Genomic DNA, 15598 nt, shown 5'->3' with positions numbered 1-15598 from the left:
AGCAAGTGGATCTCTGTGAGTTCAAGGCCAGCCTGGTCTACAGAGCTAGTTCCAGGACAGTCAGGGTGACACAGAGAAACCCTGTCTAAAGCAATCAACGAAGATGTAATTAACATACATCAATGCATTGTGGGAAAGGCCTCTTCTCATAATTAACATACATCAATGCATTGTGGGAAAGGCCTCTTCTCATAATAAAGCAGGGTCAGGATCCTACCTAATGTGGGAACTAAATTTCAAAGCAAACTATAAGGATTGTTCACTTTTTTGCTGTTTATCTATTTTTAGCATTTTATGTTAATTAAAATTCTAAAATGTTGCCTAACAAAAAGAAGCATTTTATCTACGCGAGTGCGTGCGTGTATGTGTGTGTGTGTATGTGCAGGTGTAGAGGTCAGAGGTCAATCTCAGGTGTCATTCTCGTAAGCCATCCACATGGTTTCTGAGAAAGGCTCTCACTGGCCTGGACCTTGCTGATTAGGCTAGGTTAGCCAGCCGGCAAGCTATGGTGATTCCCGGTCTTAGATTACAAGCATCTGCCACCATGGCTGGCTTTTTTAGGTGGATTTTTTTTTTTTAGACTGTGCACTGGTGTTTTGCCTGCATGTATGTCTGTGAAGCTGCCAAATCCCTCCAAACTAGAGCTACAAACAGTCGTGAGCTGCCACTGTGGTTGCTGGGGATTGAAGCTGGGGCCTCTGGAAGAGCAGCCGGGACTCAACCACTGAGCCATCTCTCCAGCCCCTTCAGGTGGATTCTGGGGAACTGAAAGGTGTGGCAAGCATTTTATTGACAGGGCTCTCCACCCAGCCTGATGCTTTTCTTTGTAATTATTTGTATTTCATGTTGAAAGAGCCAGACTTGGGGTGAATCTGAGGCCAGTGGGAAAGTCCACCTCAAACCTCCAAGCACAAAGACCCTCCCTTCCAGGGAGTAGTTAGTTCCCAGAGAACTGCAAACCAAACTGACAAACAAGGCTACCTGTGACTCCCAACCGTCCCCCCTGGAAAGTCCAGACCAGTCCACTGACCATGAATCAGCCTGGAGGTCACTTTGTCCCATCAATAAGACCCCACTTAGTTACCAATTGTTTGAATTCTGCCCCATTGTTTGCTGTCTGCAAGGTATATATAAAACTCCCTGTCAGAGTCTGCCCCAGTTCGTCTCCCTTTGAGGCGGGAGGACACCCCCCACCCCCGCATGCCTGTCGCATCTATCACCGTCTCCATGAGTCTCATTCGAGAGGTCCTGGAAGAGGTTCAATTCAGACCTCACAATGTGTACGCGCCATTTACTAGTATGTGTGTACGCTACATGCAGGCAGTACCCACTGAGGCCAGAAGAGGGCATCAGAACCCTGTGTAGCTGGATTTCCAGGCGGGTGTGAGCCACCCTGTGGGTGCTGGGAATGGAACTCTGTCTCTGCAAGAACTGCACGCTAAACCTCTGAGCCATCTCTCCAGCCCCACCCCAGCATTTGGCTCTCACAGGACAATACACAGTAAGAGTAGAGTGCGATGGCCCACGCCTGTAATCCCAGCACTTAGGAGGTAGAAAAGGAGGATCAAGGACTTGCCAATATGACGAACATGAACAGGAAAAAAGTCTAAATTTCCAATGAAAAATAAAATCAATTTCCTTCATGTGTCCCAACAACAGGAAATTTGAGGCCACCCTCACAAGAGACTCCCAATAAAAACAAAGAAGGTAACCGTGACTGACATGGAGCCGGAGGGGAATTAGTGGGGACCAAGAGAGGGCAGTGAGGATGAACAAGGAAACACCACATCTCCCTGCAGACGGAACCGAGACCTAAATGAATACACGATACAGGCAGCAGGGCAGATGAGTGCGGAGGAGACGGACGAGGGGACAGGGGACAGAAGCCAAGTGAGACACCCAGGGGTGAGAGGCCTCAGTCAGACCCAGTCTGTGCGCTAATGTCCTTAGTTGGCTAACTAAAGAATGATCCGTTCTTCACCCTGAATTAGGAGCACGTGCAGACTGAACACTTTCTATCTCATTAAAAAGTGAATGAAATGGGATTTTGCCAACTTAGAATTCTGACCCGAGGAGGAACATGCCTAAGGGAGAAACTGAAGATTCAGAATTACACCAACAGGGCAATGTTTTATTAAACTACAAGGGAAACCCCGTCTTGGGAAAACTTAAAGCAAACCGAAGGCGCTCATGAGTACTTGGGAGAGGTGGCGCTGGGACTCTGAAGCCTGTGCAGAAGACACTCTTATGAAGAGTGGGGGAGAATGAGCACAGTCACTCCCTGTTAATTCAGTGAGAAGGGCGGCGATGTGCAGGCTCACTGTCACTGGCTGCTATGGTGGTCGGCGTTGTCAGGCAGCCGCACGCCCATGCTGTGTAGCAGATTGGAAGCAGGTCCTGCCAGGCCAGCTTGGGAGCTGTAGGATTCCAGTATATTTGAGACCAGGTTCAGGTCGACATCCACAGCTTCAACAGTGCAATCTCCTGCACCAGAATCTTCCTCATCTGAATTGTCATTTGCAGTCTGGGATGGAGGGTCCTTATGTTAGAGAGAAGAAGGGAGGGAGGGAAGGAGGGAGAGAAGGAGGGAGGGAGGGAGAGAAGGAGGGGGGAGGGAGGGAGAGAAGGAGAACAACATGAAACAGTATTACCAACCCTTTAGGTTACATGTTGGTTGGTTACAGTAAAATGCATTAACTTAATAATATATATATATTTGAATCCCAAATTAAAAATGAAATTCCCGGGGTTGGGGATTTAGCTCAGTGGTAGAGCGCTTGCCTAGGAAGCGCAAGGCCCTGGGTTGGATCCCCAGCTCCGAAAAAAAAAAAAAAAAAAAAAGAACCAAAAATGAAATTCCCAATCCTTAGTGACGCAAAGTCAAAATGAGCTCTAACACTGTAATTTAATGCATATATTAACACCTGGCTCCATCAGGCATGGTGGCACACGCCTGTGATCCCAGTACTTGGGAGGGAAACGCCAGAGAGCAGTCACCCTCAGTCACACACGGAGCTTAAGGACGCGTGAACCAGTATCCTAGCTTAAAACAAAACAAAAGGAACTTAGCTCTGAAGATGGGGCCACATTTCTGTTGCAAAAGAATTCCTACAAACCGAACACGCCTGTCCCTGCTTTGAAATAATCCCCAAGAGATAGCTATCAGTAAAGAGGTACACTCATAGCCTGCATTAACATTAATAATTAATAAAAGACAAAATCCAAATCTCCCAAATGAAGACCTGGATTCCCTTTCTGTTCCCTGACCACAGCGTTGGAAGGGGATCTAGCTGTTACTTGGGCCTCCAACTTCACAGGCTGGGAAAGATCTGAAAACTGCGTCTTGACCTAAAGACATTCATTTCTCTCTTTGTCACTCAAATGTGGCCTTGGACCACAGTCTGCCTCTCTCAAGACTTCCCAAAACGAAATTTCAGCTATTTGTCCATCCTGCTTAATAAAGGCCTTTATTATATCAAGACCCTTAGGCAATATTTATTCACACTTTAGTCTAATAAACCACCTTTATTGGGTGGAAAGCAACTGTATTTTAAATGTAGTTTAGACGGGTAAGCAAGACGTTCATATTAACATGAGCTCTCACGGGCTGTTATTCCACACTATTCTGTGGCGTGAGGTTGCTGGTTAGTCAGACAGCACAGCGCAGTAGCTGGCTGAGCTGTTTCAGAGTCTGCTCCTGACGGTGTCTGCTGCTCCGGGAGGCCTCCTGCTGGGACACGGTGCTGCTAAACCACTGAGGTGAGTACATAAACGAGAGAAGTGCTACGTTTGGCTCTTAACTGGGGGGTAAGAAACAATTAAGATTGAAGTTATTCAGGCATTTAAGCTCCTCTTAGCTATCTTTAATTCTTTATTTTTACTTCATTTTTTGGTTTTTCGAGACAGGGTCTCTCCATATATCCATGGCTGTCCTAGAACTCTCTCTGTAGACCAGGATGGCCTCAAACTCACAGAGATCCACCTGCCTCTGCCTCCTGAATGCGGGGATTAAAGCTGCCTGCCACTATGCTTGGCTTCTTTAGAATATTTTAAAAGTTTATTCTCTCTCTCTCTCTTCTCGTAATTTCTCTCTCACTCTCTCTTGCTCTGTGTGTGTGTGTGTGTGTGTGTGTGTGTGTGTGTGTGTGTGTAGCTTAGCGGTTGGGAGCACCTTCTGAGGATCTAGAAGGCCCAGGACTGATTCCCAGCACCTACTTGGCAGCTTACAACTGATGTAATTCCAGTTCCATCCGTAACTTCAGCCCTAGAAAATCTGATGCCTCTTCTGGCCTCCGAGGGCACCAAGCATACATACACATGGTACATAGACATACATGCACACAAAACACCCATAGATACATTTTTAAAGAAATTAAATATTCTGGGGTTTTTGATAAGATGCATTTATTTTATGCGTACGAATGTTTTGCTTGCATGGATCTATGTGCACCCAGGGCATGCCTGGTGCCTTTGGAGAGCAGAAGAGGGCGTCGGGTCTCCTGAACTGGAGTTGTGAGTTACCCTGCTGAATCCAGGTCCTCTGCAGGAGCAGCAAGCACTCTAATGGCTGAGCCATCTCCGCGGTAGCCTCTCCCCGCTATGTCTGTACCCAGCTACTCAGGAGGCCGAGGTAGGAGGATCACTTGAACCCAAGAGTTAAAGCCACTTTGGGAAACTCACTATGGTGAAGGAAAGGAAGGGGCGGGACAGAGAAGGGGAAAGGAGAGGAAGAAGCAGTCATTACATTTATGTATAGAAAACCAAGTTTATAAACTGCTTTGTCCTTTCAGGGCTGAGGAATCAACCAAAGGCTTTGTGCACCAGATACCTGCTCTACCACTGAACTGTGCTCCTGGCACCTGCCCTTCTTTCGAAGACTCAATGTGGCCCCGTGGGGCTCAAACCCTTGGGCTCAATCGCTCCTCCTCCCTTCTCAGCCTTGTCCGCAGCTGTGAATCACAGTACGCCATTGCACCTGGCCTCAACAACCTTTCGCTGCACCAATGCTATGGGAAACTAGCACTCTTGGGGTTGGGAGTATAGCTTAGTGATGGGCTCTGAGCTTAGCATGCATCCCAGGTCCTGGGGCCAATTCTTACATTAATCAGTCAGCTAATTAAATTAGCACTCATTTATTTCAAACCTCACAAATCCAAAAGAAAAGAAAGGAAAGGGAAACTCAGATGAAACATGACTCACTCTCCTACGCACACTTAGAGAAGGGCAGGTTAAGACACTTAGAGAAGGACAGGCTAACACACATTTAGAGAAGGGCAGGTTAAGACACTTAGAGAAGGACAGGCTAACACACATTTAGAGAAGGGCAGGTTAAGACACTTAGAGAAGGACAGGCTAACACACATTTAGAGAAGGGCAGGTTAAGACACTTAGAGAAGGACAGGCTAACACACATTTAGAGAAGGGCAGGTTAAGACACTTAGAGAAGGACAGGCTAACACACATTTAGAGAAGGACAGGCTAACACACATTTAGAGAAGGGCAGGTTAAGACACTTAGAGAAGGGCAGGTTAAGACACTTAGAGAAGGACAGGCTAACACACATTTAGAGAAGGGCAGGTTAAGACACTTAGAGAAGGACAGGCTAACACACACTTACCAATTGCTTCCGGGTACTGAAGCTTTTTCCCATGCAGGTGTGTGCCAGTTCCTGGTCCATCTGGGCCATGTAGGACTTGAGACTGCCAAGAGCTCCTTTCAGAGATTCAGACTCCTGAGCTTCCAAGCCCAAGTCATCGTCGCTGTCTAAACACTCCAAGTCATCTTCGTCCTGGTCATCAGAGTCTGACTCCTGAGGCTTTGTCCCTACATGATTGAAACAGGAAGAACCACTTGGTCACATTTTTTGAGCAGGGTTATACCTCTCAGAAGGACTGGAATGTTCCACCAGGACCAAATGACTTAATCCTACTCCTCTGTAAGAATCCTTGATCCCAGCACTTGGGAGACAAGAGCAGGCAGATCTCTGAGTCTGAGGCCAGCCTGGTCTACAGAGGGAGTTACAGAATGGCCAGGGCTACACAGAGAAACCCTGTCTCAAGGAAAAAAAAAAAAAAAACCCTTCCCAAAACCGTGATTCAGGGAGACATTTATAGGAAGGAGAACAGGCTGAGTCAAGAGATTCAACCTGTTTTTCAATGTGAATCTGATTAAAAGTCTTTTTCTTAAGAAGATGCAAAGCCGGCCTTTTGAGAGAGCTGCCAAGGACAGGCGCCTGCAGTGTGTCCTGGTGACCCAACGGTGGAAGGAGAGGAACACTCCACACAGTCGCCGTCTGATCTTTATAACCATGTTAGACATACACTCCCACACACACTACACACACGCCTGCCACCACCACCACCACCACCACCACCACCACCAATAATAACAACAACAACAATAATAATTTCTATTTAGACACTGGGCTGGGAGTATAGCTCAGTGGGAGAGAGACTGAGTTGCAGGTATGAGGACCAAAACATAAAAAATAGAAATAAAAGTCCGGGAGCTGGAGAGAAGCTAAGAGCACTTGTCTCGCACAGTGATTACAACTGTCTGGGACTCCAGTTCTAGGGCATCCAACACTCTTTCTGGCCATCTCGGTGACTAGGGACACACATTGTGCACATAAATACACACAGACAAAACACTCATACATAAAATAAGTCTTTAAGAAATACAAATACACATTAAAAACTAGAAAACTCCATAAATAAGCACTGATGTCAACATTCAAGTACACAGAGACTATTTCCTAGCTCCCTGACTTCTCTGAGACATCCTTGAACACTCGGCTGGGGTCTAGATGTCGGATGGAACAGCCACAGCTTTGTGTACAGGCAAATACAGAGCTTGCCTCCATCCAGTAAAAGATTTTCATTTGTGCGTGTACATGCACACTTCCGTGTGCGTCGTGCATGCATACTCCCATGTGTGTACATGCATACTCCTCTGTGTGTGTGCATGCATACTCCCATGTGTGTGCATGCATACTCCTCTGTGTGTGTGTGTGCATGCATACTCCCATGTCCCATGTGTGTACATGCATACTCCTGTGTGTGTGTGTGTGTGTGCATGCATACTCCCATGTCCCATGTGTGTACATGCATACTCCTGTGTGTGTGTGTGTGTGTGTGCATGCATACTCCCATGTGTGTACATGCATACTCCTGTGTGTGTGTGTGTGTGTGTGGGTGTGTGTGTGTGTGTGCGTGCATACTCCCATGTCCCATGTGTGTACATGCATACTCCTCTGTGTGTGTGTGTGTGTGTGTGCATACTCCCATGTCCCATGTGTGTACATGCATACTCCTGTGTGTGTGTGTGTGTGTGTGTGTGGGTGTGTGTGTGTGTGTGCGTGCATACTCCCATGTGTGTACATGCATACTCCTGTGTGTGTGTACATGCATACTCCTGTGTGTGTGTGTGTGCATGCATACTCCCATGTGTGTACATGCATACTCCCATGTGTGTACATGCATACTCCTCTGTGTGTGTGTGTGTGTGTGTGTGTGTGTGTGTGTGTGTGTGTGTGCGTGCATACTCCCAGGTGTGTAGCATGGGCCCGAAGAGGGTATTGGATTCCCTAGAGCTGGAGTTATAGAAGGTTGTGAGCCACCTGACTTATTTCTCAGAACCAAACCCCAGTTCCTTGAAAGACCATTAAGCCAGTCCCACAGTTCTCTTTCTTAAATGTAGATGAACTACGGTCTGCTTTTGTATATTCTTTCTATGTCTGTATTCTTCTTCTTGCGGAAGACGGGTGACTTCACACTTTCTTATGGCCGTGCAAACTCCTGAGACGGTGACTTATTCACCCATTTCTCTCTTGGGTAAATGAACTAGGACTCTGGCACTACAGAGAAGCACTGTAGTGACAGTCAGTGACCATATATCTTTCACAGAGCAAAGCATGAAGGGAAATTGCTAAGTGAAAATGACTTCCAAGAGTCTCAAACTGTCCTGTAAAAAGATGACATATCTCTTCTTGAAGAGTTTGATGATGTTCATTTCTCCAACTCTTAAAAATAGCAAATTGTTAATTTTTTCTATAAGGTAAGAAAAAAATCATGCATTTATTTTGCTTGTTTACTAGGAAGAGTTGACCATTTTCAAACATTTCCTGTTATCCTCCAGTGTGCAGTCTATTCACACCCTGTGGTTTTGTTTTGTGTGTATATACATGCATGTGCATACGTGTGTGCCCGTGTGTCTGCATGTGCATACATGCATGTGGAGGATGAAAGTTGATGTCAGGTGTCTTCCATCAGTCTTTGCCTTGTATCTGACACAGAGCCTCTCCACTGCACCTGGAGTTCAGCAGCAAACTCCAGGGATCGGCCTGTCTATCTGTCCCTCAGGCCTGGGACTCGGGCTTTTTACGAGAACGCTAGTGATCTGAGCTCAGGCCTCACGTTCCTGTGCAGCAAGCACATCGCTGGCTGCCACCTCCCCAGTCCCCTGTGCGAGCTACCTCCCCAGTCCCCTGTGCTGATTCCTTTTTCTCACTGATTTCTAAAACATTAAATCTGAAAGGAAAAACAAAGATGGAAACCACACTAAAACCCTTTCAAACAGAAAAGGTGCGTGCCCTCGGTCAGTGGGCAGCTAGCAAGCCAAGCACTCTTGGCTGCCTCTGTAAAGTGTGTCAACAGGGCGGAACTTTCTGGTCTAAAACCGCTTGAAAGTGTCAGGAGAAAGTAGTGTCTCGGCTCATAAATGATCTAATGCCCCAGTCCTCCAGCAACAGTGACCGACAGGAAGCACCACACTGTAACTCACCTAAAATCTTATCAAAATAATTCAGAAAAGAATCTGCATCAAAAGTGATCGGGGCTTCCGAAGGGTCTCTGAAAGGAAAAAGGGAAAAGAGCATGTAACTTCTCCTGACCACAGTTCTTTGAGGTATTTTCAAAGATGGTGCTATTCTTATAGAAAGTACCAGAAATATCCAAGAAAAGATTAGCAAGAGAAATTTCAGTTTAAAAAAATAAGAAAAATTCCTTGTGCTTATTAACCTTGAGTAGCAACAGAAATACAAAAATCTGGTGATGGAAAAGTAAAAATTACACTTTTTTTAAGCATATGTATTTGATGACCCATTTGTCGAAGAAATGATTATCTGAGCTCATTTGCATGGAGTCTTATAGGACTTCAAGTTATACCATTAAGCCCAGCATTTGGGAATTGAAGTCAGGAAGATCATGATTTCATGTGAGCTTAAGGCAAGAAAACAATAATAACTAAAATCGAAGCTTTTCAAATTGATAAAATTGTACCTTCCCTTGTTCTTTCTTTTGAAAGTAATCTTTTTAAAAGATTTATTTATTTTATATGAGTACACTGTAGCTGTGTTTAGTCACAGCAAAAGAGGCCATTAGATCCTATCATATTGTGAGCCATCATATGGTTGCTGGGAATTGAACTCAGGTCCTCTGGAAGAGCAGTCAGTGCTCTTAACCGCTGAGCCATCTCTCCAGCCCCCCATTCTTTCTTTCTTAATAACAAATAATGAGCATAAACATATCTTTTCTTACAGTTCAGGAATACCCACACTGACCCACAGTGACCAAGGTTCACTGGGTTGGGGAAGGAGTTCACCAGGATGTACCTGTTGGTGTGCACAGCCTGTGGTCAATGGTGTGCACAGCCTGTGGTCAATGGTGTGCAAAGCCTGTGGTCAATGGTGTGCACAGCCTGTGGTCAATGGTGTGCACAGCCTGTGGTCAATGGTGTGCACAGCCTCTGGTCAATGGTGTGCAAAGCCTGTGGTCAATGGTGTGCACAGCCTGTGGTCAATGGTGTGCACAGCCTGTGGTCAATGGTGTGCACAGCCTGTGGTCAATGGTGTGCACAGCCTGTGGTCAATGGTGTGCACAGCCTGTGGTCAATGGTGTGCACAGCCTCTGGTCAATCCCATAGAAAAGAAGGATATTTGCTGTGCGGGTAATAATCTATCCACTTTTTCCCTAGTTACTTGCCACAAACAACTTCACAGCTCTGTGATAGGTTCCTTAAATCCCTCTCTGAGTTTCAGGACTCCAGCCTGCTTGCATGGTAGGCGATCAGAAGCTTGAGTTTGCTGAGAGCTGCACGCTGGAGTCTACAGATTCTGAATGAGAGTCTAAAGAGGTTGGGCATGGGAGCCCACAGCCTTCACACCAGTACTCACACCAGTACTCACACCAGTACTCACACCAGTACTCCTCACACCAGTACTCCTCACACCAGTACTCCTCACACCAGTACTCCTCACACCAGTACTCCTCACACCAGTACTCACACCAGTACTCACACCAGTACTCTGGAGGCAGAGGCGGCAGACAGTTGTGCTTTCAAGGCTAGCCTGGTCGATATAGTGAGTTCTGGGAAAGTCTAGGTAGACACGACACTTTCCACAGACCATGGCTTCAGCCTCTGGAACGACTGACTGGGCAGGCGGGCCCAGTGCACTCACCTGGGCAGCTCTGCCCCCTTGTGGGTTGACACCTTGGAGATGAAGGCCTTCATGCTGTCTGAGACCTGCCCTACATCACAGTTCTGCTGCTCCTCCTTCTGGGGACCGGGCTGAGAGACTTTTCTGCCCGCAGCGTCTTGCAGCAGCTGATCCAGCTGGTCTGGCGAGAGGTCTAGCCACTGGTCATCTGAGAAGGAAAGCAGTGTCGTGTCACAGGAGGCCCTCCCGGAACGGTGTCTCAGTTCCGACCTTCCCGCTATGCTGACCTCCCTTCCCGCCATGCTCCTGCCCCTGCTCACCGTCCTCAGGAGGAAGGTCAGCTTCTTCTGTCTTGAGCTCGGCGATGTCAAATGGCAGTGTCTCTAACAGGGTTAGGATCTCTTCACCTGGGCTCATGGCAAGCGAACTATAAAGAACGGAAGACACGAGCATTTCTTATGGCGGATCATGACTTACTGGCCACACCGATGGAACCGTCCCAAGTATTTAGATGAAGCAAATTCATTAACAAGAGTACATTGTCCCCACCCCATGTTATGTAAGCATTACCGGGTGAGAAAAAACAATCAATAAGCGGGAAAACGCGGGTGGATATGAGAGTGCACACTTTGAGAGGTAGAGGCGGGAGAGTCAGGACTTCCAAACCAATCTCAGATGTGCAGCGGGGCAGGTCTGAGGCCAGCCTGCGCTAAGGTACTGGAAATTAACCAATGTAACAAGCCTAGATACTTTTAAAAACATGGCAAAGTACAGTCATTTGGAAACAGCAAATACTAAAGAGACGTGGAAGAAAGCACTGAATTACTTTCCCTGGGGTGTGAACAAGCTTCTTTAAAGACTAGACGGGGCCTGACAGGAGTGAGACCCACCCACTCTTGCAGGGCGTCCTCTGACTTCCACAAGTATGCTGTGGCCGGCACACACGCACTCAGAACATTCACAGCTCACTATGTGTTCTGAGTACATTGTCAAGTATATGAGGAAATAGGCCTTTTACTTAGACTTAAACATTCTGCAGGAGACACACTTTAAAACACCACGGTATATATATAAAACATGTGCACAATTTTATCTGTCACTTAAAAATAAATCTGAAAAAAGTACACTGCAGTTTGTATTTTGATAAATATTTCTGGTACTTTTCATTATTGTAATTTTATTACAATAATGAATTATAGATTTTCATATTAGAAGAAATGTAATAGCATGTTCAAAGAGGTATTTTCCTGGCTCTAATGGTTGAATTGAAAGAGAAGAATCATTGGCACTGGAGAGATGGCTCAGAGGTTAAGAGCACTGACTGCTCTTCCAGAGGTCCTGAGTTCAATTCCTACCAACCACATGGTGGCTCACAACCATCTGTAATGGAGTCTGATACTCTCTTCTTGTGTGTCTGAAGACAGCAACAGCGTACTCACATAAGATAACTAAATAAATCTTCAAAAAAAAAATAAAAAAGAAAAAGGGGAATCACTAGGGGCTGGGAACCAGGTTTACATATGGACATGGAAAATAATAACCAGAGCTACAGACTAGACCCACAGACGATGAGGATGAGAGTGGCTGGTGCTAGTAAAAGACTGTGAGATTAACCGGCACTTGCCTTGGGAGGCAGAGGTAGGAGATCAAGAGCTCAAGGTTAACCTGAGCTACATGGTAAATTCAAGGCCAGCTTGGGCTATGCAAGACCCTGTTTCAAAAGAGAGACAAAAGGAGTCATGAACCCCATTATTAAAAGGCTCTGAAAACTGGAGCAACTGCTCAGAGGTTAAGGACACTTATCTCCTGCAGAGCATCCAGACTTGTTTCCCAGCACTCACACGATAGCTCACAATCATTAGTGACTCCAGTTCCAGGGATTTAATTCCCTCTTCTGACCTCTGCAGGCACTAAGAACAAACATGGAATACAAACACGGGGCAGGCGAACACTCACAGATATAAAATGAATAAATGAAAGAAGAAAAAGATATGTATGCACTGGGATTCAAGAACAGGTTTGGAGGAAGAGTTTGACTTTAAAAAGCCAGGCATGGTGGTTCATGTCCTTAATCCCAAAACTCGGGAGGAAGAGGCAAGAGGAGCAAGAATATGAGGCCAGCCTAGGCTACATAGTGAGACTCTGACTCAAAGGTCAAAAGACCAAACCAGAGCAAATCAGAACTGCTGGAAAAGGATTGGCCTGAGAGTAGGAGTCTCCCTTGAAACTTCCAAATCCTGCTCGTTTTGTTTCTTGAGTTAAGGTTTCTCTTTATGGGCCAGGTTGGCCTAGAAACTACATAGCTAGCCTCAAACTCTCACGGACCCTCCTCCATCAGTCTCCGGAGAGCAAGGATTATACCAGTGAACCATCACACCTAGCATAAAATAGTAGATGTTTGAAGCAGCTTGTATATTTTCCTTAGTGGCGAGAACAGTTGTGTGCCTTACAGTACTCCACTTCCTCAAATATGAAGAACTGTAGAGGTGACTCGGAGGTTAACAGTACTGGTTGCTTTTCCAAAGGAACTGGGTTCAGTTACCATCATGGCGGCTTTCAACTGTCTGTAACCCAGCTCCAGGGGACCTGACACCCTCTTCTGGCTTCCCTAGGGAGCCAGGCATGCATGGTACACAGATATACATACAGGCAAAATTCATATATATATATATATATATATATATATATATAAATTTATTTATTTATTTATTTATTTATTTATTTATTTATTTATTTTGTATGTGAGTACACTGTTGCTGTCTTCAGACACACCAGAAGAAGGCATCGGATCCCTTTACAGATGGTTGTGAGCCACCATGTGGTTGCTGGGATTTGAACTCAGGACCTCTGGAAGAGCAGTCGGTGCTCTTAACCGCTGAGCCATCTCTCCAGCCCTATATATAAATTAAAAAACACAGAACAGTGTCGCTGGCTGTGGGCTGCTTACAAGCTGAGGTGGATCCTCTGAGTGTCTAAACCCAGAAGAGCTGACCGCAAACAAGGCCATTCTTGGAGTCATGATGGAGTCATGATGGAACAAGCTGTCCACGGTGAATCAGAGAGGCCAGGTCACAGGAACACATCTGATAAGTGACGTTTCCAAAGCTAAGAGCGCACAGTGACTGGAGGCTCTGGGTTCCTGGGGCAGCACACGGTGGGGCAGTTGCTGCACGAGGCTCGGCTGTCAATGTATTTGGTGTCCACCAAGGCTCTGATGACCCCGGGTGCAGTTCGTCATAGGTACCTGTGCAGCCAACAGCTCTCAAAGGTGTAAGCAGTTTTCCCCTGTGCACCACCCCTGCCATACAGTAAGGACAAGGAGCACTTTTATAGAGGGAATTTCACTGGCACCAAGGCTGCCACTGACACGTGCAGAGGCTGGAGCTCAGAGACTCATTTTAACCCTCAGTGCCAGTGTTGTCTGTGAGGGCGTTGGCATAAATCATGGGACTGAAGACTCCCTCATGCCATGAAGTCACTGGCTACTATACAGAGATCTCGCAGGAAGGAGCATACTGGATGACAATGACCCTAAGAAGAAGTTTTTAACTGCAGCCATTCGTCCTCATAGCATTTTTGGCCCAAGGGACCCCCAGTTGGTCCCAATCTTAATTGCTGCAGCTAGAAAGGCAAGATGGAGTTCATGACTGGCAGTGGGAAGAACCTGGTGGACTCCATGGAGAGTGTAGTTCATGGACATCTTAACGGCTGAGCACCTCTCCCGAGAGAGATGCAGCTCTGGGTGGGACAGCATCTCACATCACCAACGATGAGCCAATCCCTTTCTGGACGTTCCTGTCCCACATTCTGACAGGCCTCAAGTATGAGGCCCCCAAGTCCCACGTCCCCTGCTGGGTGGCCTACTATCTTGCTTTCCTGCTCTCTCTACTGGTGACTGTGGTCAGCCCTCTCATCCAAATCCAGCCAACTTTTACACCAATTCGGGTGGCACTGGCTGGGACATTTCACTATTGCAGCTGTGAGAAAGCCAGAAGGCTCATTGGGTACCGGCCACTGGTCACCATGGACGATGCTGTGGAAAGGACTCTGCAGAGTTTCCACCACCTGCGGAAGGACAAGTGAAGCTCCCCAGTGCCCTCACCCCTAACTTTCTCCTCTCTGTTCTAAAGAACCAATATCCCTAAGTGAGTTTCTTCTGAGCTGCATGCCCCTTGCTGGTTAGATGACAGCATACCTGACTCCCTCTATGATATTGGAGGTGACAACAACAGGAGACATTTCCCCCAGGATAGCACTGGACTTCGTCAGGCAGACTCACAGTCTACTGTTTAGTCTTTCTCTCTCCTCCCCCTACTTCTGTCTCCTGGGTTCATTATCAGAAAGATAACACTGGGTTCATAATCAGAAAGTGAAGACTTCGTTTTAGGTCTTAAAAATTGAGGCACAACAGAAATTGTAAGCACAGTAAGACATCAGAGACATTTATAAGATCACAATACAATAGTTAGAAGTATTGACGAATGTGATCCCCAATCCCTGGTCCCTAAGGCTAAACCCACTGCTGGTTCCTTGCTCCCTCGCATACTCTCAAGGTCTCTTTCAAAGACGGTTGCAGTGTCTGTCTCCATTGTTTTTCCATAAAGTATTTCCATTTATCAAAAAACAAAAAACAAAGAAAACTGTACTCGCCAGGCAAACGGTGGTGCATGCCTTTAATTCAGGCAGGAGACAGAGGCAGACAGAAGTCTACACAGCGGGTTCCAGGACAGTCAGGGCTACACAGAGAAACCCTGTCTTGAAAAACCAAAAACAAAAAAAATAAACAAAAAGGACTCAGAAAAATAAATAAGTAAAATTAGTACAGAAATAAAAATATCTATAATCTCTAGAAGGAAATAAATCAAAATAATAGTGGGCAACTTTGGAATAAATGTCTTCCTCCTCACATCATTTCCTATTTGTACTAGAGTATCTGTGCTTTTCATAACAACAACAGAAGTCTTACTTAGGGCAGCCAAGATGCCCCTGGAAGCCTGATGACCTGAGTCTGACCTCCAGAGTCCACCAAGCACAACTTTCAAAGTCCGAATCTTTGAAAGTTGTCCTAACACTCTCACACTCTCTCACTCTCTCTCTCTCTCTCTCTCTCTCTCTCTCTCTCTCTCTCTCACACACACACACACACACACACACACACACACA

The 15598-nt window shown here is 46.2% G+C and overlaps 1 protein-coding gene and 1 pseudogene across 2 annotated transcripts in view; one reads left to right on the top strand and one right to left on the bottom strand.

The window, feature by feature from the left end:
- Positions 1-2110: 2110 nt before the first annotated feature.
- Positions 2111-15598, bottom strand: part of Ecd (ecdysoneless cell cycle regulator) — a 31475-nt gene continuing 17987 nt past the window's right edge. The window contains exons 11-15 of one of the 2 annotated variants that reach the window (NM_001427195.1): positions 10756-10862; positions 10457-10643; positions 8782-8849; positions 5618-5823; positions 2111-2539 (exon numbers count right to left, since the gene is read on the bottom strand). In NM_001427195.1, coding sequence (NP_001414124.1) covers positions 2324-2539; positions 5618-5823; positions 8782-8849; positions 10457-10643; positions 10756-10862 — 784 coding nt within the window. In that variant the 3' untranslated portion in view covers positions 2111-2323. Of the gene's footprint in view, positions 2540-5617; positions 5824-8781; positions 8850-10456; positions 10644-10755; positions 10863-13116; positions 15191-15598 lie in introns of those variants that run through there. The other variant, XM_087586588.1, reaches the window with a different exon arrangement.
- Positions 13467-14518, top strand: Nsdhl-ps1 (NAD(P) dependent steroid dehydrogenase-like, pseudogene 1; annotated as a pseudogene).

The sequence above is a fragment of the Rattus norvegicus genome, chromosome 15, assembly GCF_021556685.1.
Source record: "Rattus norvegicus strain SHRSP/BbbUtx chromosome 15, alternate assembly SHRSP_T2T, whole genome shotgun sequence".
Classification (NCBI taxonomy): domain Eukaryota; kingdom Metazoa; phylum Chordata; class Mammalia; order Rodentia; family Muridae; genus Rattus; species Rattus norvegicus.
Note: the sequence above shows the minus strand (reverse complement) of the source record. Positions and strands in the feature narration are given on the sequence as shown.